The sequence below is a fragment of the Bos indicus x Bos taurus genome, chromosome 1 (genome assembly GCF_003369695.1).
Source record: "Bos indicus x Bos taurus breed Angus x Brahman F1 hybrid chromosome 1, Bos_hybrid_MaternalHap_v2.0, whole genome shotgun sequence".
Taxonomy (NCBI): domain Eukaryota; kingdom Metazoa; phylum Chordata; class Mammalia; order Artiodactyla; family Bovidae; genus Bos; species Bos indicus x Bos taurus.
The window spans coordinates 65096647-65122578 of NC_040076.1; the positions used below are offsets into that span (position 1 = coordinate 65096647).

The 25932-nt window shown below is 42.7% G+C and overlaps 1 protein-coding gene across 1 annotated transcript in view; it reads right to left on the reverse strand.

The window, feature by feature from the left end:
- Positions 1–3495: 3495 nt before the first annotated feature.
- The window catches only part of HGD (homogentisate 1,2-dioxygenase), a 42780-nt gene continuing 20343 nt past the window's right edge, over positions 3496–25932 (reverse strand). Inside the window, exons 5-14 of the mRNA XM_027530693.1 lie at positions 23344–23403; positions 21623–21714; positions 20178–20212; positions 19254–19333; positions 18602–18701; positions 16238–16362; positions 14334–14438; positions 11905–12031; positions 6323–6504; positions 3496–3845 (exon numbers count right to left, since the gene is read on the reverse strand). Coding sequence (XP_027386494.1) covers positions 3696–3845; positions 6323–6504; positions 11905–12031; positions 14334–14438; positions 16238–16362; positions 18602–18701; positions 19254–19333; positions 20178–20212; positions 21623–21714; positions 23344–23403 — 1056 coding nt within the window. The 3' untranslated portion in view covers positions 3496–3695. The remainder of the gene's footprint in view (positions 3846–6322; positions 6505–11904; positions 12032–14333; positions 14439–16237; positions 16363–18601; positions 18702–19253; positions 19334–20177; positions 20213–21622; positions 21715–23343; positions 23404–25932) is intronic.

The following is a 25932-nucleotide window of genomic DNA, read 5'->3' on the forward strand; positions in this document are numbered from 1 at the left end:
TACTGAAGCATTGGGAGCTTTTCTCACCTCCTTTCTGTAGACCCAAGAGGCCCAGATTTGGACCAGAATTCAAAGATTGCAAACAGAATGTTTTGGATACTGATTTTAAGGTAGTTTTTATTAATAGAACAGTGGCCCTCTGCCTTGCCAGCGCATTGGAATTACCTGAGGGATTTCAAGAAAATTCCCATTTGGATTCCACCTCCAGCATTTCTAATTTAATTGATCTGAGATACACCCTGGGCACCTGGAGTCTCTGAAGCTACCAGGAGCTCCAGTGTACAGGCAAAGATGAAAACCACCGGAAGGCTTTTCATCCTTGACACTACTGACATTCAGTACCAGATAATTCTCTGTCCTGTGCATTGTAGAAGGTTTGCCAACTTCTCTAACCTTTACATAACAGATGCCAATAACACCCTCCCCTGTTGTGACAAAAAAAATGTCTCTAGGCTTTGACAGATGTCTTGGGTGAGGGATACAAAATCACCCTTATTGTGAACCATTGTCTAGAGCCACTGCCAATAGCCTGGGCTGTGAGAAGTCTCCCAAAAAGAAAAAAAAAGGCGGGGGGCGGGGAGACTTCTGTGGCATTCTAACAGGAAAATATATAAAGATGTCAAGGATACCTAGCAGAAAACTCCAGTCATTGGAGGAAACCTAATCAGGGTGCCTTTTTTTTTTTTTTTTCTTTTTAAAAAGAGTTTTAAATTTCTAAGCAAACAGATGGCTTATTTCTTGGGAGAATAATAGAGAAACGTATCTTTAAGAGTAGAGAATTAAGGAAATGATACAGACCTTTCTAGCTGATCTGAAGCACAACAGAAGGAAGCTATATCTTTTTTTTAATTAGCGTGAACAGCCTGGCCTGGGTGAAATATTGTCTCCTGCTGACAAGTTGCTGCCAGCAACAGGGAGATAAAGTACACGGGCTTGGATGCTAAATGGATGTAAACCCAGAATGTTTCTTTTGCTCTAGGAAGGTTTTGCCAGCACACTGATAACAGAGTGAACCAAAATCAGTGAGATTCTAGGTTTGTGGATAAGAGGAGGGTTGTTGTTGGGTTGCTAAGTCGTGTCTGACTTGTGATCCCATGACTGTATCCTGCCAGGCTCCTCTGTCGGTGGAATTCTTCAGGCAAGAACACTGAATGGGTTGCCATTTCCTTCTCCAGGGGATCTTCCCAATTCAGGGATCTAATCCGAGTCTCCTTCATCTCCTGCATTGCAGGCGGATTATTTACTCCTGAGGACTTCCCTGGTGGCTCAGATGGTAAAGCGTCTGCTTGCAATGAGGAAGACCCAGGTTTGATCCCCTGGAGGAAATGGCAACCTACTCCAGTACTCTTGTCTGGAAAATCCCATGGCCGGAGGAGCACGGTAGGCTACAGTCCATGGGGTCGCAAAGAGTCGGATACAACTGAGCGACCTCACTTTCACTTTCACTTTATTTATTGCTGAGCCACTGCTAGAGTGAGCTCATTATATAAATGCTGGAATTTGGGAACATTTAGTGGTTGTCTGGTTTGGGGTTATTTGAGAGAAGATTCCAGCAAGCACTACAGGGGAGTGGGTAGATAAGAGGGAAGGAAGCTACTAATGGATATGTTTTCAGAAGTTGCCACTTTGGGCAGTGAAGCTTAATCATTCTGAAAGTTGCCAGGAACCCCAGCTGAACACAAGCCTCAGAGGTATGGAACAAGAGAACTAGCGAATTTATCCACTAATTTCCACTCTGGTGGTTGAGGACTGTGTCCAGGGCCATTCACTCCTCAGAACTTTTGTTCTGCTTTGGGCCTCAGGCAATATTGTGAGTGTGTTGCTGGCAACTGGAAGCAGCTGGCCAACACAAGATGGTGATCATTGATGGGGTCTAGGTGAGTCACTGGCAACCTGCTGTAGTGGTCAATTTAGAAATTTATCTGGGGACTTCCCTGGTGGTCCAGTGGTTAAGACTTCACACTTCCAGTGCAGGGGGCATGGGTTCAATCTCTGGCCAGAGAACTAAGATCCCATATGCTGGGCAAATAAATAAAAATTTTAAAAATTTTTATTTAAAAATATTAACTGTCTTACTAGTTTACAATGTTTAATTTTTAATAAAGATGTCTTAGTATGGTATGGAACATTGGGAAGGCACATCAGCTACTAAGATAGCTCACCATTTGAGACCAAGAAATGCCACTGCCAGAAACCCACAGTAGTCCCACCCCATCTGCAACTCCTCTTTCCCACACCCCTTACATCCAGTCCACTAACGAGTTCTTTCAGGTCTAGTCCAAAGCTTTCACGGATTTATCCACTAGGTCCCTGCCGCCACTTCGTTAGTCCAGGACAATGGTGTCTTTTGCCCGGACTATTGCAATGGCCTGGTCCTGGGCTCCCCACACTCACTCTCCTTTTAGTTCCTTAAATTCACAAGGCTTCTTCTTGGAATGCTCCTTTTCCCCACCCCACCCCAGAGCAACCCTACTTTTCCTATGACTTGCTCCTTCCTATCCTTTCCCAGTTCCCAAAGCACCTGTATATCATGCTTAGTTGCTAAGTCCTGTCCGACTCTTTGCAACATGGGATTCTCCAGGGAAGAATACTGAAGTGGGTAGCCATTCCCTTCTCCAGGGGATCTTCCTGACCCAGGGATCAAACCCAGGTCTCCCACATTGCAGGTGGATTCTTTACTGTCTGAGCCACCAGGGAAGCCCTAGGTGTCCTATCCTTTAGGTCTGGCTAAATGTCACTTCATCAAAGACCTAAAGAAAGATGTGCCCATCCCACCCGTCATTCCCATCTCAGTTCCTATTTGTTTTCTTCTTTGCATGTTTCTCAACTCGCAATTATTTTGTTTGTGTATTTTGTCTCCCTGTCTATAATCTCTGTAAGGGCAATGACCATGCTTATCTCTTGACCTCCATATCCTCATAGGATTGACAAATTTAGTAAATAAAAACACAGGTGTGGGACTTCCTTAGGGGTCCAGTGGTTAAGACTCTGTCTTTCTAGTGCAGGAGGCGAGGGTTCGATCCCTGGTCAGGGAACTGAGATCCCATGCTGTGCAGCGAGGCAAAAAAAAAAAAGAGGCATATCAGTTAAACTCGAATTTCAGATAAACTACAAATAATTTTTAGTATAGGTATATCCAAGTAATGCACAGGATGTATACTAAAAATTATTCGTGATTTATCTGAAATTCACATTTAACTGGATATCTTATTTTATCTGGCAACCCTAGTTCTTAGGCCCCGATACATAGCTGACTCTCGTTTCACAGTGTTAAATAAAAATTTGGTAGGATATCAAAACTGCTACTATGGCAACAAAGTGAGGGAAATGTGTCCAAACTACAAAGTAGTGACAAATACCACTTCCCATTCCTTTCTGTTCTTTTGCCTGTCCTCTCACTCCAGGAGAACCTAATCACTTGGTCCAATGCGTGGACTCCCATTCCCCATCACCCCAGCTCTGCCTCGTCAATGCCTGATTATTATCAATTGTCAATTTCACAGAACACCAGCAAGTATTTATTGAGTAATTAGGCTGACAGAACTTAATACATTTCTAAAAATGTTTAAGTTCCTTGACTATGAGAAACTGAGTTCCCATTTAAACCAACCCCCTCCCCGAATACCACCAAAGGGCATGAGATTCTGAAGGAAATCACACAAATCCATTCTCAACTATGGCATCATGCTCCGATATTAGTTAGTTTCTGCAGGGTTCCTGGAATTGGGGGTGAAGCGGCTCTTGAGAGGTTCCCAGCATTTGTAGTAGTTCTCATCCAGACAATTAGAGGTCTTCAGCCCCCACTTGGTGACGGCGATATTTAGAGAAGACTCAAACATAAATGCCTGTAGGGAATGCGGATGGAGACAAGAAAGAGGAAGTGAGGCAGATAATAAAACACATTTTACTAGATGTGAAGAGAGACGATATGGGTAGGTAGACTCTTTGAGTAATAAATCACATGTGCTTGCATGGTAAGGAGAAAATACTCAAGCCTTGGGTTCTGACTCTGGTCCTACTATTTACAAGTGGGTAATAGCTTGTGTGAAACCCTCAGCTTCTCTGACACTCAAGTTTTATTCTTACTAAACTGGAGTTGGGCACATAAGCATCACATTGTTCTTGTAGCACCATGGAGCTAAATTTGCTAGATCCAAGGGCAGAGGTGGGAGAGTCCTGGGATTATTCTTTTCAGGGGCCATTACGGTGGCTATGTCCATGTGAGGGAGAACATAATTCCCATTTAACAGATGAGGAAACTGGGGTTCAGAGCTGGGAAGTGACTGTCTAAGGTGGTAGTAATGAGAAGTTGCAGATTTGGGATTTGAGCCTTTCTTTTGCAGGACTCTGAAAAAAAATAGGCTAGGGAAGGGAAAAGAAGGAAAAGAGTGACTGAGGAGGCAGGAAGAAGGGAGCGGGAATGGCTGTCGCACTTTTAAAAGCCCTGTCCAAGAAGGTTCTGAATGGTGGGTATCCTTCTATGTTCAGGCAGGTTTTGTCTGCAACAGAAAGAATATGCAAGTGCCCTGTGCATCCTTGACATTCCAGCTTCACCTACTGCTGATTTTCTGACCAATTATGGCTTTAAAAAAAACAAAAACCTGTAATTCTTAGGTACTCATATTGTTGGAAATTCTAAAAATATAGATGGACAAAAGGAAGATAAAAATTCTCTTTGTGCCACAACTCAGAGAACCCCTGTTAATGTCTGGCATACATTCTAATATGTATTAACTTCTTTTTGTCTACAATGATACAGATGATGGACCCTGCTTGACTTCACATGACAAGCTTGATGTGAGGTGTTGGGCATGTTATAAAGCACTATTCAGATATAAAGATCATTATTATGGACATAATTATTGTTGTCTCTTTGCTAACGGCTTCTTAGGAGACTTCCTGTCTGACTGGACTAACAAAGCCCCATCCCAGCTGAGCTATGAAGGCAGTATTATGAAGTTAATTTATTCCAAAGTAGTATAAGGATAAGGCATATGGATGAGCCTGGATCCAAATTACATAATGGGAAATGGGGAGGGAGACCCAAAGTCTTGTTCCTCATAAAAACAGCCCTGTCCTGTGCTTCACTGTTGCAGAACACTGCTCCCTGGTAACATTATCCAAAGCCAGGTTGTGCACTCAAGGTTGCTAAGTGGTGACTATCGGATAGCCTGTGTACCCCCAGGAACTTTTGGAGGTAGTAGCTTAAGATGATGAGTATCTCATAGAGCTCTCGCACAGAGATCAAAGTGTTCTACAGAAACTGCAGAGGCCCTTGCAAGGGGAAACGGAGCTGAGGTCTGGCAGATGGGACTCACACCCTGCCCCTGAAGATAAGCTTCATGGACTCTGGTCCTTGAGTTGGGACTGAAAGCAATCTGCGTTGCGTTGGGTAGAGGGGCAGATAAGCTCTCTGCTTAGGTAGTTTGCAAGCTGGGCATGGAGTCAGGCCGGTCTGTGCTATAGATTTTAAAGTCAGGTAACATTGAAGGCATTGGTTTAAAAATGTAAAGCAAGTTTGCATATGATTTCGCATAAAATTACTCCTTGTGGTTCATAAACTCTATCTCCAAGAATGCAAAAATAAAATGAAATCAAGTACCGCAGCCAACTGCAACTGTGTTCAGTTTCAATGTTTACAGCGTGACACAGGAGGAATACAAAATAGCTTTTAAATCCCATCAGTTTCATCCCTTTACAAAGGAGAGCAAAAGAAAATGAGAGAACTGCTGCTCACAAGCCCTGACTATAGTCAGGCAAAGGCTTCCTGACCCTCCTGGGCTTGAGAAACCAGCTATAAGTGACATCCTGCAAACCCTGCTGCTGTGGTCCTGGAGGATGACTTCAAAAAGCAGGAGGTGACTCTGAGACAGAACATATATATGTATATAATATATATTACAGGGCCACATACAGATAAGGGAAGACTCCTGACACAGTATTAACAATGTCCCCCTTTGGTCTGAACAGTGTGGCGCAGTCAGCAGGGTTAGATCACACCAGCTGCACTGGATGCCCTACCTTTTCTACAGATGGAGAAAACGAATCACAGGGAAGTTACGTAAATTCCTCAAGGTCACACAGGAAACAAGAGCTAGAATTCAAACCTAGACCTGACTCCAAGTACAAAGCTCTTTTTACCCTAACACACCAGGGATCTAGTATACACAAAAGGGTGTGTGCATACACAAGTAGGAACATACAGACAGACACTCTCCTCTCCAGACTTCTCTGTAACTTTGGAGAAATAAAAAATAGCCATTCCTCGCAACAAGGTTGGGGATCCCAGAGGCCAGCAGAGCCTCATATCTAACTTGCTTACCATGGTGCCATCAGCAATCCTCTCAGGTGCCAGCTTGGCTTTGCTGGCCTTCTCAAAGCAGTTGGCATCAGGCCCATGGGGAGTCATTGGGCTGTGCAGGCTGCCTCCCCCTGGCAGAAATCCACCTTGCTTTGCCTCATAGTGACCTTTGATGAGTCCCATGAATTCACTCATGCAGTTCCCTGGGAAGATTGAAACAGTATTTTTATTATCCAAGGCAAGGACCCGAAACACCTAGACTTCTCAAACATTATTTCCACAGAATGTCAAGAAGAGAGGAGAATCATAAAATTTCATAGAAATAATAAAGAACATAGATAGACAGGAAAACAACCACAAAACATTCATTAGTGTGGAATTCTTGGTATGCAAAGCTCTACTCCATGGCTATGTAGATTAACAGAGGTCTTAGGTTCCACTGCCTGAACGAAATTATGCTAGATCTAAAGAAAAGTAGGGCCCAAACAAGAATATTAATAATAAGTAACATGCAAATCGTGATAAAGAGTGAATGTACTCCATCATCTAGGCTTACAAGCCCCATATAAAAATTATCCACTTTCCCAGATCTGAATTCCTTCCCAAATAGCCTCACAGTAGTACAGGGCATCACCATATTTCTGGTTACAAATTAGAAAATTAAAGCTGGGTGTGTGTGTGTGTGTGTATGTGTTGATGGAAATGTGATATAAGGAAAGAACCCTGGACCTGGAGTCCATTATCAAATAATAATTTGTGTGAAAAAAATCTTATTATCTATACATCTAATCCATAAATATTATATATTCTAACAAATATCTTCTGTATCTGAATATAACATCATCTTATTCTTTCATTTTCCAAAATGCTTCCTTAGATTAATTCTTTTTCCATTGACATTCTCTTCATAGAACCTGAAAATCTTAATACTGCAAAGGATCCCTGAAAAAAAAGTGAAAGTGTTAGTCGCTCATTCATATTCAACTCTTTGTGACCGCATGGACTGTAGCCTGCCAGGCTCCTCTGTCCATGGAATTCTCCAGGCAAGAATACTGGAGTGAGTAGCCATTCCCTTCTCCAGGGGATCTTCCCAACCCAGGGATCAAACTCAGTCTCCTGCATTGCACCCAGATTCTTTACCATCTGAGCCACCAGGGAAGCCCAAGGGGTTCCCTACTTCTACTCAATACAGAAATAACCTGTATATCCTTCCTGACAAATTACCTGTATGCCTCCTGTGAATTGAAGTGCTCTATTCAACAAAGGAACCTATCATATTACTGAAGACTCAGGGTATTAGAAAGTTCTCCCAAGTCAATTGGAAATTTGCTTTCATGTAAGTTGAGTATTTTGGTCCTAGTTGTGCCTCCTGGAATCAACAAAATTTGACAAAAATCACCATGTTCCCACTCTTTCTATCTCACATTTCTGTTTAAACAAAGCTTTTTATTTAGAGCAAGAATTCAAGAAATACAACACCTTGAAAACATCTACCCATCTATACATCCATCCATTCATCTGTCCATTCCCCTCCCTATTCATCTGCCTATCCATCTAACCAGCATATATGGACACTGTGCTAAGTACTGTGATAGAAATGAGTAAGAAGCAGCCTCTTTAATGTTCCTCATAATCATAGTCAGTCCTGTGAGAGTGCTGACACTGCAAATCATAGACAGAGTAGAGAGATATGGATGGCACTGGCAAACCTTGCAAAGCTAAACATTGACATGATAAATACTCCACTCTTCTTTCCTACGTGTGAATATAGCCAAGTGCCAAAATACTTGTCAGTCAGTTCAGTCGTTCAGTCATGTCTGACTCTTTGCGACCCCATGGACTGCAGCACACCAGGCTTCCCTGTCTATCACCAACTCTTGGAGCTTGCTCAAACTCATGTCCATCGAGTCGGTGATGCCATCCAACCATCTCATCCTCTGTTGTCCCCATCTCTTCTTTGTGGAGCTGCCCAAACAGTCATACCCATTTTGCCCAGAACCCAAAATGTTGCTGCAGGCCCCTGCAGAAGATGCAAGACCCAGATTATAGCTCTATTTGTTTCTCCATGAAGCAGAAATAGAGGGGGGAAAGTTAACTGTAAGCATATAGTCTACATTTTAAAAGCAGTTCTGCTCATGACTTAAATATTCTGGCATACTCCTCCATCTAGTATGTGTCCTCAGGGTCACCTTCAAGGCTTAATTTTAAGAAGAGAGCAAGACTGAATTCAGCTTTGATCTGAATATGAATTTAGGTAGCAGTGAGTTGGTGATGACATTTCTACATCATTTTCTATATTTCAAAGGACAGTGGGAAGGTAGACCTTGCCTTTTTGATTAATGCTGAATCCAGTTGACTAAGGTGCATTAAGATGACTGGAGGCAATATTTCTACAGAAATCATTCTCCACTTCTGTAAAGTCACATCAAAGTAGCAAAGATTTTGATTATTGCTAAAGCATTATTTTTAATGTCTCTGGTAAAAAATAATTTCTAACTCAGGGTTCTGTGGCTTTTCCAACTAACTCAGGGCAATCAAGCCTTTCTGAGATCTGTCTCTCCCGAGCCAAATTTATTTCAGAGTTCTTTATAAAAGAGAAGTTATAAGAGGTATTTCATGAGGTCACTTGTTTCAGGAAGCCTGAATTACAAACTGAAGTCACTCAGTGGGTTGAGTGCTGTAGCAGAGTAGGGAACCTGGATGGGGAAGACAAGCCCCAGGCCACGTGCATATTTCAGCGTGTGGTCTGTAGAGCTCCGGCATCAGAACCCCTGACTCGCTAGTTCAAATTGCAGATTCTTAGGTTCCACCTCAACACCAACTAATTCAACTCTCTGATAGTGAGAAATTTTTTAAAAAAGCATTCTACTAATAAGTGATTTTTATATCCCCTTATGCTCTTAAGTGTCAGACTTTATTTTATGGGGCTCCAAAATCACTGCAGATGGTGATTGCAGCCATGAAATTAAAAGACGCTTACTCCTTGGAAGGAAAGTTATGACCAACCTAGATAGCATATTCAAAAGCAGAGACATTACTTTGCCAACAAAGGTCCGTCTAGTCAAGGCTATGGTTTTTCCAGTGGTCATGTATGGATGTGAGAGTTGGACTGTGAAGAAAGCTGAGCGCCGAAGAATTGATGCTTTCGAACTGTGGTGTTGGAGAAGACTCTTGAGAGTCTCTTGGACTGCAAGGAGATCCAACCAGTCCATTCTAAAGGAGATCAGTCCTGAATATTCACTGGAAGGACGGATGCTGAAGCTGAAACTCCAAAACTTGGGCCGCCTCATGCGAAGAGTTGACTCATTGGAAAAGACTCTGATGCTGGGAGGGATTGGGGGCAGGAGGAGAAGGGGACGACAGAGGATGAGATGGCTGGATGGCATCACTGACTCAATGGACGTGAGTCTGAGTGATCTCCGGGAGTTGGTGATGGACAGGGAGGCCTGGCGTGCTGTGATTCATGGGGTCTCAAAGAGTCGGACACGACTGAGCGACTGAACTGAACTGAACTGAATGCTCTCAAAGTGTGGTTCCTGGAACAGCTGCATTAACATCACTCAGGAATTTGTTACAAATGCAAATTCTCATGGAGGGAGGTCCAAGAGGGAGAGGATAGATGGATACATCTAGCTGATTCACTTCATTGTACAGCAGAAACTAACACAACATGGGAAAGCAATTATACTCCAATTAGGAAAAAAAAAAAAAAACAACCCACAGATTCTCAGGCCCTACACTGGGTATTCTGAGGGTGGGTCCAAGGAATCTATATTGTAACTCTCCAGGTGACACTGACATATGTTAAAATTTGAAAACCAGTGCCTCTGGCACATACAGCCCCCTCCATACAGAACTATGTGAAATAGGGAAGTACCAAGGATTAGTATGTGAGAGTCAGACTATAATCCAGACCAAGCCTCTCGCCTTGACAACAGGTCCTCTAGGGGACTAACTTCTAGGAGGAGAACAGTTAGGACATGTGATGGGCTTTGATGGCTGTGATATTTCTCAGAAAGGACAAAATTTGTTATATCTCTATTCACAAAGTATCTGGTGTCTTTGAAGCGTTAAACCAATTGCATCCTTTTCAGCTGATGTCACCTGAAAAAGGCGATGCTGACATTTGACCATGAAGTAAACTTCTTCCATTCTGAAGGCCTTTGTCCTCCACCCTCTGCAAACACCTACAATGCTCATTTTAGTCAAAGCCCTGGCACCTGGGCACATATAGAGAAAAGCCTCAGAGAGACAGAAAGTGCTGAGGTTAACTAAAGAAAGGGGCTTTTTTTTTTTTTTTTAAAGAATGTTACAGCTGAAATGCACCTCAGAGTCTTTCCAGAACTCTGTGTACAAAAGTGCAATCTCCAGAAAGGAGAATTGTGCATTGACATTTAGGTTGAATTTATAGCTAGCTACTGCACAATTAAAAATGCCACCTTCATTAAGTACACCATGAGTTAACTTTATTCATTCTTGGTGATGCATTCACTTGCTAAATAAATATTTATTGGATGCATATCATGCACTGGGCACTGTGCTGGGGACATCCATTAATGCCCATGACTGTCTGCTCTGGCATCGGACTGTCTTCATGTCCAGTACTTCACCTGTACTTCACTGACTCCACCACTTAACTAGCTGTGAGGCCTTGATCCTTCACAGCTCAGTTGCATCTTCTTAAAAAAAAAAAAAAAAGGATAATGATACCTATCTCTCACAACAGTTATGAGAATTAAATGTGTTAATATTTTTGAAGAACTTATTACAGAGTCATAAAGAAAGGGTCAATAATTTTTAACTTCCCTGGTGGCTCAGCCAGTAAAGAATCTGCCTGTAATGCAGGAGACCTGGGTTCAATCCCTGGGTCAGGAAGATCCCCTGAAGAACGGAATGGCTACCCATTCCAGTATTCTTGCCTGGAGAATTCCGTGGACAGAAAAGCCTGGTTGGCTACAGTCCACAGGGTTGCAAAGAGTCAGACATGACTGAGCAACTAACACTTTCACTTTTCACCAAATAAAAATAATATTAATAAAATTAAAATAATAGATTTGATAAGTTCTGTTCTAGACAACAACTGCTTTGCAGAAACTGCTTCTAGAATAGGATCCATCCCCTGGTGTGGACTGCAATCTGCTTTTCCCTTTCAAAACCATTGGAGAAGGCACACTTTATTGGCCCTTGAGTCAGACTTAGATAATGAACTTTCCCCAAACAACTAACTAAGCAACAACAGCCCACAGATCCTCCTCCCTTTACATCTGAAATGTAAAGAAATGTCTTGCTTCAAGCTTTACCAGCCTTTATGCCTCTCTTAGGGGCCAGAGGAACTGGGCTCTAGGCATTACACAGGGTTTTCTCCTTAGAGTCAACATGCCACTGCCAACTTGATGCCAAACATCACAAGTTGTGATGTTTAAGAAGCTAACAGTCTAGGGAGCAGCACTGGGCCTTGGGAGGCAGGATTCTGAACTGCAGCCAGGGCAGGACATCCTGCCTCTAGAAATACCTCTAGCAGTGTTCCCCAGGGGTCATGTTGACCACTCAGCTGTCTCTCTCTCTTTCTTTTTTTCCCAAATGTAACTTGCAAAATGACTTACTGTGGTAATAAGGAGGCCTGAAGGTCTTATCAGCAACCCCCCATCGAGGTGGGAAGATGACAAAATCAGCGATGGCCACTCCAGGGCGTACAGACTTAGCAGTCAATACCGTGAAAATGGATGGGTCCTGGGAAAGGAAGGACAAGGAGAGCCTGAAGACACGATGAAGGGGGAGGTGACCAACAATGACACACATCCCCCATGCTGAAGGGGTTTTCAAGTGACACTGTAATTTCTGATCAAACTGCAGGCCAGGCTATGAAGTCTGGGCTTGTCATCGAGGTGCAGTAATCACTCATCTGACTTTCCCCTCCTGCTGTGCTTGAAGCAAAAGGAATTAACAGCAGCTAAGGGGATTCTGAGCAGCTTTTTCACCCTGCTGAGCCCTCATTTCATGTAAGTACTACCCTGTGGGTCTGAGAACCGGCAGTGCCTGCCTCCCAACCTCAGGTCAGAGTGACTGGAGCTGGCATGTGCTGCAGGGAGCTCTTGGCAGAAGGGATGCTCAGAGTGAGGTGGAAATAGAAATAATATCTGAGTGTTGGGATAGATGTAGGATGCACATCTCTTTGGAGCAATCACTGAGATTCCAGACGGTATCCTCATGGCTTTTTTACCCTTGTTTGACTCTCAGGCCTAAAATATTAATATGTCACTCATCTGGGAGGTGGTAGTGTAGAAGGGAATAGGTTGGGGGACAATATTATGATTTGTAAAGAACGTTAGACTCTTTCGGTGGAAAGATTGAGATTCAAATTTAATGGCAATCAGTGTGATCAGGTCTGCTTTCTGATGTCATGTGAGGGTTGGGGATTCAAAGATGATTGAACTCTATTCCTGGCCCTTCAGCACCACTGGTGGCGGCGGCAAGTGTGTGTGATGGGGACAGAAGGAGTAACGAAACAAGTGTCTGAAGAATCACAGCAAGGTGCCAAGAGCGATCTATCTTTGTAAATAGAGAGCCAAAGGGGTACAGAGTGCGTATCTCTTCCTGAGAAGATCAGGGAAGGCTTCACAAAGGAGGTGATATTTGAGGTGGGTCCTGAAGAATGAATGCAGAAAGAAAGAAAAAGAGAGGGAATAAGGAAGGGAGGGAAGGAAGAAGGTAGGAAAAAAGAAAGGGAAGGGAAGGAAAGGAAGGAAAAGGCAAAAAGGCATTTTAAGCATAGAAAACAGGAAAGACGTCAAAATGCACAGAGATTTTGTTAAGAAGCAAGAAAGCTAAAGCTCAGAGTGCATTAGCAGGAGGGAGAGGAGCAGAGGTGGTCCTGGGAAATAAGTCCAGGGCCAGATGGTGAAGAGCATAGGACACCACGCTTCAAAGCTCAGACTTAATCCTAAACCACAGGGAACCTGCAAAGGTTTCTAATGTAGTGTTAGAAAGATCAGGTCTGAATTTTGGGAAAATGACTATAGCTGCAGTACAAAGGAAACTGTCTGTGTAAATGCAAGCCAAGAAACCCTTAATGCTGCAAGAATGAATACTTCTTCATCTGTCATGAGAAATGATCTGAAACTGTTAAAAGGCAGTGAGGCTCAAAAAAAGCTCTTTCAGTGTCTCAGGATCCTTTTTTTGCTGCTTTGGGCATGATGCCTCATTTTCTTGTCTCTTGATTTTATCGAGTTGCTGCTCTTCAGAAAGGTAGTTTTGAGTCCCAAGAGGTAAGCTGAACTGGCTTAGAGTAATCGTTTTGTCTTTGATTCTTTGACTTCTGCTCTAATTGCCCCTCTAGGTTGTGGGCTAAGTTAATCTATTATGCAAAGTGAACTTTCCCCCAGGATCTCAGAACTAGCACTTTATCATGGAAGTGGGTCCTTGGGAGCCTGCACTGTAGACTGGGGACCTATTTGCAGTCCCTGATTGAGTGAAAAATATGACCGAGTTCATACTCTAGAATTTCTTTGGTTTAAATTCAAGCACTGAATGTTACGAGTAACTTCAGAAGAGAGCTGTCAATCCCATCTCAGCTAAAAAGAGCCAGGAGTGGAAGCTCTGAAGTGGGCAGGCAGACCTTTGGTATTTATGAGCAGGACAGAGAAATTTCCAAATTTAGGAATTTTCCTTTATCAAATACTCCATCACTGACATTAGCAGTTGGTTTTCTTACTGGGATACATTGTCTAGGAAGAAATCGTATTCTTAGCCAGGAAGGAAAGTTACTGTGAGTACCCTGTAGAGAACTGAGCTGTGTGGCAGGGTGAATGTTGAGTGTCTAGTCTGGATCTCCCTCTGGTAGGTTATTTACTCCTTCACTGAAGCCTTGCAGCAGATGATTCAAATTCCTGTCAACACAATGACAAATGACTTAAGTCTCAAGCTTCCAAGGCAACACTGGAAAAGTTGAGTCTGTGAACACCAGGTATCTACTGTGGACCTCTCCAACCTAAAGGTACCCTCTCCCCAGGGTTCCTCCATGGGCCAGACTTACTGCGTGGTCAAAGGCCACTGAATTGATGACCATAAAGTTCTCCAAGTTGTACTTGTAGGGGGTGTAATTCCCATGCCAAGCCACAACATTGAATGGGGAGACATCCTGATCAACAAAAAGAAAAAGCAGGAAAGGGTGATTTTAGCACATAATACTTTTATAGCTATGATTCTTCAGTTTGTACTTGACATTACTGTCTCTTTCTTGATTTGATTCTGTTTGCATAACTTAATAATACCATCCTTTGGGAGAAATATCACCCTGAATCATCCTATGGTTGCTTTACTTTCTCTCAAACTGTCCTCCCTAAGCCACTGACCCTATTCTTCCAGTTCCTAAGCTACAGCTGCCTCTGATCACATGTGCAGCAGAAGCACAGCCAGGTAGTGCCTTTTCAACAATATTAATGCAATGGTGAGAATCTGTGGCTGCCAGCAATTCTCTGACAATCTGGGCCACTGTCTGGGTTTCCAGTGCTGAGGGCAGGCACTGGCTGTGACTGCTCTCCAGGTAACTACCTCTCAGAGGAGCATCTGGTAGATTTAGTTCCTGGGTTGATGAGTGAGGATGGTGAGGAGTTCTCTAAGAGTTCCAGCCCCAAGAACTTGAGATTTCAGAGCAATCCTAAGGTGATGCTTCTTGGGTCTGCCCTAAGAGAGGATCGCTGTTCTGTTATAGGAAGGTAGTTAGGCTAGCGAGTCCAGGTGATACAGTCCATGGAGGTCAGTCTCCCAGGGCACAGATCATGGCACACAAGGGAGAACGACTTTCATAGAGTTCACTTAGAAAGTGGAAATCCATGGAGCTGCTGGCCGCCTCTAGAATGGTGCTTCTCTGTCAAATGTATATCATATACAATACAGGGAATATGCTTTAAATGAATGTGATTTCCACACTGAATTTCCAGAGGTTATCATTTATGCCAGGCTGGAGTAGTATCTAAGCATGTGCATTTTAAACAAGCCACCCTGAGAATTTCTGATGCAAATAGTCTCTGAATTGCATTTTAAGAAATCCAATCCAGAGAATACGAGGGTGACTATGAATCAATGAGGACGGCAATTAACCCTCAGAAGTTAATTTTAAATGCAAAACTGATTGGCCTCTGCTGGTTAGCATACCTTCTAGTTGCTGTCCAAAGAAAATAACATGCCTTAGCAACATATAAGCAATAAGTTAAATGGGCAAAAATAAATCAAATGAATAATGGTAAATAGAATAGATCTTTGGATTATTTTTATTACATGGTTACTTTATTCTACTACATTATATATCCAGTAAGTTAGGTAATAATGTATATTACATATTATATTATTATTTTAAAATTATTATTATCTATGCCTTTGTTTATCAATTGAAATTGGTCATGTTCCGGGTGGTATGGCTATAGATAATGCCTTTGCTTATCTCCTGAGTTTACCAGTCTGGTGCTATCAACCAAGTCAAACTAATTAACTGAGTTTTGCTTGTTTTCTATCAGTCATTGCTTGTATTTGAAATATGGTGACTATTGATAAATATAAGTCTTAGATGAACTGCTATAAATTAATTTTCCTTTTCAGGCCGTACCTCCCTGCCTGTTTATTATGTTCCCCCACCAGTTATAGAGACCTAGGTATTGTGGGGTTTTTTATTGCTTGATGAATAGAAACAGCATGACCTTTGGAGTCAGAAAGATATGGGTTTGAATGCTGATTCTGTCATTTACTGTGACATTTGGTAAGTTATCACTACCTGGACTGTTTTCCTGACTACAAACAGGGCGAATAGTACCTTATTGTAATATCTTAGTGATGTAGTAAAGATGAAATAATGTATATAAATACTTAGCACAAGCCCTGGCAATCAGAATGTGCTTAATAATTATTCATTCCTTCCCCTGCCTGTCAAGCCACTTACTTTACCTGTTTGGCAGCAAATAGCTTGCCCTGGTATTTATTAATCACAGTGTAACCACCTGGCACTTGGCGATCTTCATACCAGGCAACAGGTATCAGGAAATCACGAGGATTGGCCAAGCCATTGGCTCCTAGAATATAATGATCCAAAAGTCTTTTAGATACTTCTGAAATCACACAGGAATGATGCCACTGTTGCACAAAGAGAAAGGGCTTTCTTCCACGTCAAAAGCCACTCCACAATTTGCTATCCTTGTTGAAAGACTCATTGGAATCCCAGTCTGGTACCTTTCAAGGAGGACCCAAGAAATTTGCTCAGAAAAAGAAATCCTGAAAATATCTTCACCAGCATTACCTCCTAAAGTTGTAGAGTGAATATGGTTTATAAACATTTTCCATGCATTACCTTACCACTATAGGGGACGGGAGGGGAAGAGAGGAAGAGAGTAGAAAAGAGGAAAAGGGAAGATATGATAGAATACTAGAGCTTTTTTCCTAATAAAACTCTGACAACTCTAGAACTCATCGACAGTCCTTGAGAAGGAGAAGGTTACACACTGTAGCCTCAGGCACGCCTCTGCTCCTTAGACAGGACTCAGAATCAGTCCACGTCTGCAACATTGCTCTGCAGCCTGACAAATCTGTCTGCCACTGAGGGAGACCTGCCTGCTCACCTTTGCTTTGTGAGTGTTCCCTCCAGAGAAAGAAAATAAATCAGAAGATCAGAAATGAAAAATCTAAGTGCAAAAACATAATTTAACTCTGAGAGGAGAGACCTAGGGAGTGTTTTATCATTTCTAGTTCCTGGGGTTAAAAAAAAATAGGCCCCCAGCTGGTTAGTCAATTATATATTTTTTCCAGAGGGTACATGTGGCATGGCACCTGGAGGCTCTGCTGGCTGTGGAGCAGCAGGAAACCAGACCAAAGTGGGAAGAGCGGATGGAGAGCAGGATGACAGACGGCCCACCGTGGCTCCAGCTGCCTCTCGGCTGCCTCCCACCTTCCTCTGACTATCTGGATCCCCCAGGGGACTGACCAGAAGGCACATGCTGGCCTGTCCCTGTTTTGCTCTTAAAAAATCTGTTGACAAGGAAAGGGAAGAGCTGGGAGGTGTGGCCACCACCTTCAGCAAACACGCCAAAGATGAAACCAAGGGCCGATTTCCCCAACCACTCCTGTCACTCGAGAGATGGTTTGAGAACATCCCCTCCTACCACCTCCACTTCTCAGATCCTGCTCTCTTTGCCTCCAGCTTGCCAGAATAATTGTGGGTGGGGGACCTTGGTTCACTTTGGAAGGTTTTCATTTGCCTCATGGAGGCTGTGATTTCTAGCTCCTTCACAGCACTGAGTGAGGCACACTTTTGGACTCTTAAGTATGTAGATTTTGTAGAAGATGCTCAGTAGGAATGTGACATCCATAGACTGACTTTTTTTCAGTCCATTTCCCCTTTCCATAGCCACATAGCCCCTGCCATTATTATGGTTTTTCCCACTTTATTGTCTACACACAAGCCACTGACAAGAAAATGATCTTTCTTCTATCTACAAAATCCACTCCCACTTGTACACTTTTTCTTAAACTGGTCCCTTTCCTCTTTCAGTTCAGTTCAGTCGCTTAGTCATGTCTGACTCTTTGCAACCCCATGAATCGCAGCACGCCAGGCCTCCCTGTCCATCACCAACTCCCAGAGTCCACCCAAACCCATGTCCATTGAGTCAGTGATGCCATCTAACCATCTCATCCTCTGTCATCCCCTTCTCCTCCTCGCCTCTTTATTTCTCCTCAACTTTCCATCAACTTATGATTGTTAAGAAGCTGTTCCTGGAAACTTGGCTCACAGCAACCCAGACTTTATATCCTCTAGGGTTGACACTGTATAACCTGAAATCTATTACAGATTGTCTTGCTCTCCAATGGTCTGTATACTATTCTAGAGAAAGATTTATTGTGGGTTGGGCTGGGTTGTTCTCTGTTATGCATGTATGTGATGGGAAGAGGCTTTTGCCATCCTTGATGTGGTTCTGGTCATTACCCTCATCACAACATGGGAACTGGGACAAACTGATGGACTGGTGCACTGACCAGCTAATTAATGAAGCTATCATCTCATATCATCTCATCAAATGGGTCAACTATACCACCTGGAGCCCCTGAACTTAGAGGCCTGAAATAAGACGTCTGTGATTGTTCAGGGGACTCTAATATGTTCTGAAATTCCCAATGACACTTGGTCTGGAGAAGAAGTTGTCTAGAGAGGAAAGTTGTAGTTTGAGTGAGATAAGGAGGAGAGATGGATGTTTAACTTTCATGCAATTATTCATGTCCTATATCTCAAGTCAGGCTTAGAAGCTTGCATTGAAGATTTACCAATTGGTCCCAGGTCAGGCAACTCGAAGTGGACTCCATAAACCTCCAGGATGTAGCCTCTAGTCTCCTCGAAGACATCGATGCTGAACCGCATTCCTCTCTGGAACAGAAAGTAGACACTGGTGTGCTCTCACCAGTCATACCTATAGTTATAAAGAAGCTGCCCAAGAGCTACAGCCAACCTCACATGCACAAATAATTCTATAGTCTGCTGAGCTATGTTGGAGAGGTGACCAGCTGAAAGATGAGTTAAAAAAAGTTAACCTCCAATCACATATGTGACCCAAACCAATTCTAGCCTACACTCTCACTGGGTTCAGAGATAACAGTGCCCTGATTTCACCAAAATTTAAAGAAATCCATCTTCACTGCCTTCTGTCCCCTCCAGAGTATCATCCAGAGTGTGCAGAAATATTAAGGAAAGTAAATTGACAATGCTCTTTGCTTTGTGATTGTGTGCTATTTTAAAACAAAGTAGGCACAGAAGGCTGCTTAATCCTTCTACACAGGGAGCCTTCTGTATAACTCAAACTCCCTCCCCATTGCCCAGACATGATAGAGAAATTTCAGAGTTAGAAATAGCAGCAGCTGCAACATCTGATTGCTCCCAAATTAGGGAGAAGCTGGGAGGAGAGGGGGACACATCACCAACCTGAATGACGCAGATCTCGTTGGGCTGAACAAGCATCTTGCCAAACTCAGTGTAAATGAGAAGTTTCCCTTTCTGGGGAACTAACATAAAAGACAAGGCAGCAGTGAGTAACTCCTTTCATGTAAGAACCACTTCATGAAGAGTGAAAGGCTTAAGGGCGGCATTTGCTTTTTCATTCCAAATGAAAAGTTCTTCATTGAGTTTTATGGGGGAAAATGTCAGAATTGACAACTTAAGTTGGCTATTTCTAGAAAAGCATGAATGAAAAAATTGACTCTGCTTTTTTCTTATGTTTGGTTGCCAGATAAGGAGCTTGTATTTGCACAGTTCTGTGGCTTGACCAGAAAGGGCAGCAGAAATAGGATGGAAAAAGACCCATCTCTGATAGTTCCAGCAGGAAGCTGGCATTTGCATGTCTAAGGTTTACATCAAAATGTTCATTCCAAAATATCAGTACTAAGATCATCAAAAAAGAATCAAGAAAAAAAAAAAAAAAAGAATCAGGAGACCAGAGAAATCCCTACTAGACTTTCCATCTTGATGGTTTCATGAAAATTTGTATTTATACAAATTTGCAGATATCAATGACAGATGATCTTTACTTGGGTAAGTTTGAAGGTAAATAGAGTTATCTCAATAAGTTAATCACATGTTGATTTTACCCTCTATTTCTTTTAAGTTGCCCAGAGCTTGCATATCAGAAAGGCCCAGAAGAAATGAGTAAAGACAGGGAGACCAGGAAATAGGGTATGGGCTTGAAGGTACAAGGAATCTTTTCCAGACCACCAATTGCCATTACACCTCAGTCTGTAGACTACATTAAATAAGACAGATTGAAAGGACAGTAATATGTATACAATTAAAAAGCAGCTTATAACTAGGGATCAATTACTAATGAAAGGATCTAAAGTCTTTAAAACTCACCAATCAAGAGGTCTCCATCTGAATTGTAAAAACATCTGAAACATATAGAATAATTCCTATGATTTTCTATTTTAACAATGTCCAGACAAATTAATTCACTGCACAAATTATTGCTCAGTAGATAGGCTGTGCCAGGCTTAGTGCTAGGCATAAAATGATGAGCAAAATGACCTCATCTTTGCCTTCATGGAGCCTTAGAGTCTAGTAGCAAGTCAGACTGCAATCCAACAATTACAGAACCATCTCATAAACTGTAATGGCACCATGAAAGTCAAGTTCAGGAAACTGAGAGAATAATGGACCTGATCTAGTCTGAGGCGGCAGCCAAGGTTTTCCTGAAGAGGGGATGTTTGACTTGAGATCTGAAGAAATCATCTAGGCAAGGACTTGGGGATGGGAGTGATGTAGGAGAACATTCCAGGCAGAAGGCTGCTCTGAGGCAGGAGGGTGGATGGAAAGTAAAAGGAACCGAACAAAGGCTAATGCATTTAATAGCTCAAATAGAGAGGGAGAGGAGGGGCCTCATATCACATCGAACATCTCTAGTGTCTTGTCATGGGGCCATGATCTTGGCCCTGATTCATGGCTCAGAGAAGTTAAATGACTAGTCCAGGGTCGCTCAGTCAGGAAGAAAGGACTGGGCTTTGAACACAGTGGTCTGGTTCCAGAGGTAGTGGGCAAAACTGTTATGATACTCTGCTTTCCAAAGAAACAGGAAAAATACCTTTTATATATAAGTTTTTCTGATTGAAAAAAAAATCTAACATGTAAGTTCTCCTATTCAGGATCTTTAAGCTTACACAGTTATTAGTCTGTCAGTTTGACCTGCCACCAACAGGTAGTCCTAATGACTGCTCAGGTAGTATGACTTTGGACTCAAGAACAGCCCTGGGGAACCTTAGAAGTTAAGGACATTCTGACTCAAACCTGGTTAAGGTCTAAATGCTTCTTGGACTACTCCAGCTTCCAGTGCCCCATTTTTCCTTTTCTGCTTGCATTGTTATGTGACATTCTTGCTTCCCACGTGGTGCTAGTGGTACAGAACCCACCAGCCCACACCCCCACCGCCTTCCAGTCAAAGAGACACAGTTTCGATCCCTGGGTTGGGAAGATCCCCTGGAGGAGGAAATGGCAACCCACTCCAATATTCTTGCCTGGAAGAATCCCATGGACAGAGGAGCCTGGCGGGCTACAGTCCATGGAGTTGCAAAGAGTCAGACACGACTGAAGCAACTTAGCACACACACACAGGACATTCCTATTTATGTCACAGGAGTCAGTCAAGATAGAAATGCTCATTTATTGTCATTATTCTTAAATGTGTATTAAGATTGCTTTGGGGTTAAAAGAAAAAAGCAGTAACAAAAACAACCACCCAGCCTTCACCCTCTGGGCAGCAGCTCTTAGGGAAGGGGGCTGACCTGCTGTAGGTCGGAGCCACTTACCTATTCCCCATGGAGGTGTTACAGAGGAAAATGTGGATAGCAAGCCCATTGTTGGACCTGATGTCTCCAGCTCCACACAAGGTGTGCAGGCCCTGGGAGAGACCCGCACAAGAGGGAAAGGTGAATGCAGCCAGCCTAGGTCCCTGAGAATCAGAGGCAAGTTCTACTAGGGTCTTCACTTTGGGACCAGGCTTCCTATGGGGAGCCTGGAATTGACTGACTTATGTTTTGTAGATGGCGGCCCACCCTCATTGCTAGGCATGGCCCTAGATCTGGATTGACTTAATGGCTCCATCAGAATTGACCTTAGAGAACATCAGTTCATTACTTGACATTTTATCAGTGTAGTGCTTAAGATCACCCTGAAGAAGAGTTTCCTTTGGAGGTAAAATCAGGCATCTAGGAAGCTTGGGGAGGAAGGTTGCAGCATTAGGGCCCAGTGAATGATCCTCAGATAACACATCACTACCTGGGCAGCTGTCTGCTTACAAATAGGGTCAGCCCTAATCTTTCCAGAACAGGATAGAGGAAAGTATTCTGACCAACTGTAATCCTCTCTGCTAATAACCCACAGTCCCAAAGACCTTAACACACGGGCCTTTCTGAAAGGAGGGAGCTCTGCTCTCCAGATATCCATAATTCAACCAGGGTGAGGAATTTCTTTTGGTATTTTAACTCATTTTGCAAGTTTGGGGCCTATTTTGATGAGCCTTGCACATGGCTTGGAGCATTTAATATGGATAAAGAATTTGATAGGATACAAACAGTTTGGCCTAAGGCTGGGTACCTGGACTCTTCCCTAAGTAAGCCATGGACTGAGGTTGGTCTGCAGAACCCTCCCCCGGCTTCTTTGAGCCCCACCTTCTTATAGCTCCTGGCCTTTCCCCTACATATGCTTTCTCTGAGCAGAGATGTTCCAATAATCCCAGCACCTGTAACTACCAATCAGAACTTCTAATCATCATTGCGCTAACCGAAGTTGCCACCCTGAGTTGATGCTGTTCTAAACTAGGGATCCATTTTGGAGAGTTCATGACCTTGGATGAGAAAAAAAAATGATATATGTATTTCTCTAACTTTTGACTGAAATTTATCATTTCCTTGAATTAATGTGAATGAATGTAAGTAACAAACCCTAGTGGTTTTAGAAGTGCCTGTAACAGTATAGTCGTTTCAGATATCTCAAAATATCATTTATGCTCATACATTTAATAACCATAGTTATTAGATCTTTTCATAGATCTTGTGATTTAGTGCATTAAAAAGGCAGCATATATATTACTCTAAAGCAAGCCAAATTTGTTATTTGAATATTTTATCATTATATTTCAATATAATTGGCTACTTTGTAATTTTATGTAATTTAAATTATGCATTTAAAAACATAGGCTTCCAGACTATCAAAGGAGTCCCTGGAACAAAAAGGCTTAGAACCCCTGTTCTAGCCAAGAACAAAGAAACCTGAAGTCAGTAAATGCTCGATTTCCACTGGCTGTTTGGAGATGTTGTAAATAGCTCACGAGTGCCCTTTGGTGTCAGGGGCCATATGGTGCTGGTAAGTAAGACATCCCTTGGCCAGCCTGGAAGGCAGAGGCAGGTGGTGCTCTGTCTGCTGCCTGCCTCCAAGGCTGCTTCTGCTTGGCATCCAGCCTGAAAGTGGCTGTATCGCCCACCATGGGAGAGAAGAGAGTGGCGGGCAGGCATGGATAGTATTGACTTACATTCACGAAGTCCACTTTCTTCTGAGAAGCTTTTGGAATCTCAAATGGTTTCCATCGCAGCTAGAAAAACAACAACAACAACAACACACACACATACAGGAAAATTATTTCAAAAGGGGAAACCACAGACTTTCTAAATAAATCACATAAAAAGGACAGCTGCTCCCTCTGTGAGGCTCTGACAACTTGTGATTTTGCTATTTTCAATTTAATAATTATCCATCATTTCCTTAAAGGGGCTCAGTTGGGTTCTGTGTGGGTATGCAGGGTGTGTGTGTGTGTGTGTGTGTGTGTGTAAGAGTGTGTGTGTGTGTGAGAACGTTTAACCTATATGTATATGTACTGTCTTCATTCCTTAGCATTTTAAATTACAAAAATATAAGAAAATCATTGCTTCCTGTTTCAGAAGCTATTTCTTTTAACATTTTGCTCAGGCACATCAGTGAGTTTTGACTGATGCTGCTCTTTGTGCTATTTATAATCAGCTCCCTTTCCTGGTGTGGCAGCCTCACTATGTGGGCTCCTGACACAGCAGGGGAAGGTTCTAGTTCTTAATTCCAGCCCTTGGAGTTTTGAATTATTTCTTTGAGAGAAAGAAAAAATTGAGATTGCCTTTAGTAAGTGCAGTACCAGGTTCAGTTTCTTTACCAAACCCTGTGCTCGTCCCCAGGCTGCCTGACAGTTCAGTTTAAATCACAACCACCTTTAATTTAATAATGAAATGATCTAAGCAAGTGGGAAATAAAATCAGCAGGTCTGAGCTCTACTAGAAGTATCAGCCCAGCACTTATTAATCAACTTGGCAGCAGGCCTGACCCAGACAGGTTGGCAGCTGATAGCCCCAGCAGCCTCAGGACATCTCAGGGAGGGACCTGCCCCCCAAGGGCCGGCTCCACTGGCTGCAGTGCCTGGTCAAGGCAAGCCAGGCTGGGCTGCCAGGAGGTCACGGGATTCAGCTCTTTCAGTAGTCCAGAGAGGCAGCTCGGTGGGGGAGGAAACAGAGTGGAAAAGGCGGCTCTGGGATGATCCTGCCTCTCCGATGCACACAGTCAGACAGCAGCCTTTATTTCTTAAAGGCAAAGCAGGATTGTCACATTCTGCTGCTGCTAAGTTGCTTCAGTCATGTCTGACTCTGTGCGACCCCATAGATGGCAGCCTTAAAAGAATGTAAGACGTTGATTTGAAAAACATTGAAATCATGCTTCAGAAAGAAGGAAAAGGCTTAATTCCCCTAAAGATGATATTTCATGGAGGAGTTGCAGGACCTTAGAGCAAGAATCTAGGAAAGGGTTTCTCCTCTCAGGCACTATTGGCATTATGTGTCAGATAATTCTTTGTTGTGGGGGCTGTCCTGTGCACTGTAGGATGTCTGCCAGCATCCCTGACCTCTGCTCACTGGATGCCAATAGCATTCCCACAGTTGTAACAGCCCCAGATGTCTCCAGACATCGTCAGATGTCACTGGGGGACAAACTTTCCCTGGTTGAGCACCATGGACATAGGAGGATATTCCCCTGATATCAGCCAGGGCCAAAGCTAAGCGCCGCTGGCTTCTTGAGGGAGGTTTTGGTCTACCACGAACCGTTATGTGCCGCTCCCTCTTCAGTAGCAGCATGGAGTTTGTAACCCAGGAAGATTGTCTGGAAGATCATACAATCTAGAATCCTGACTCTAAGACAAGTCATTCTTGTCTTAAGAATGACTCTAAGACAAATCATTCTAGATTTCCCAATGGAAAGGATTTACTATACTTGGCATATCACAAACAATAATAAAGACCCCAAGGTGGTTCTAATAAACCCAAAACCCAGAAGAAGAAGCCAGCTTTGGGTCTTCTCCAGGCAAGAGTTTTGGTGCAATATCATGTTGAATGTGGGGAGGTAAATTTGAGGAGAGGATAAACAGGAAGAGGCCCTGGAGTAGAGAGTGGGAACATCTCCTGCTAAACGCAGATGTTCAGACTAACAGCATGCTGTGGAGCAGAAACTCTCAATCCAAGGCCAGCCCAAGGGCCCTGTGCACTGGGCTGACCCAGGAGACAGGGGTTCTGTTGCTCCCTCTGTTCCTATTTATTCTGTGACTTCTGGAAAGTCATTTCATTCTTACTAATTTAAGTCTATAAATTTTTAACAGTTTATTTTATTCATACTATATATTATTGCTAAAGAGCTCCCCCACCATGGAATGCAATTATTAACATTTCAAAGACAATGAAATCCATTGAAGCATCCAATACAATATCTTGACTATCGCGGATATTAATATATTTGTACTGAATGATAGAATGAATGAGTAAATATAAGACACTGAGAACATTGCTAATATCTCAAAGAACAAGACTAAAGCAAATTTGTGAGACTTTTGGAAGTCCAATAATATTCAGGCAATAGCTAGTAAATTGAAAATTATTTTTAAAAGTCCTAAGATTGTTTCTAAAATATAAGTCAATTCTTTATACATGTGAAACCCCATAGTTTTTCTATATCCTTTCTGATTTTCTGTTCAGTTGTTCTATCAACTCTTGAGAGAGAAGTGTTGATGTTTCCCACTAAAATCATGGATTTAATCTATTTTTCCTTTTTCTGCTAT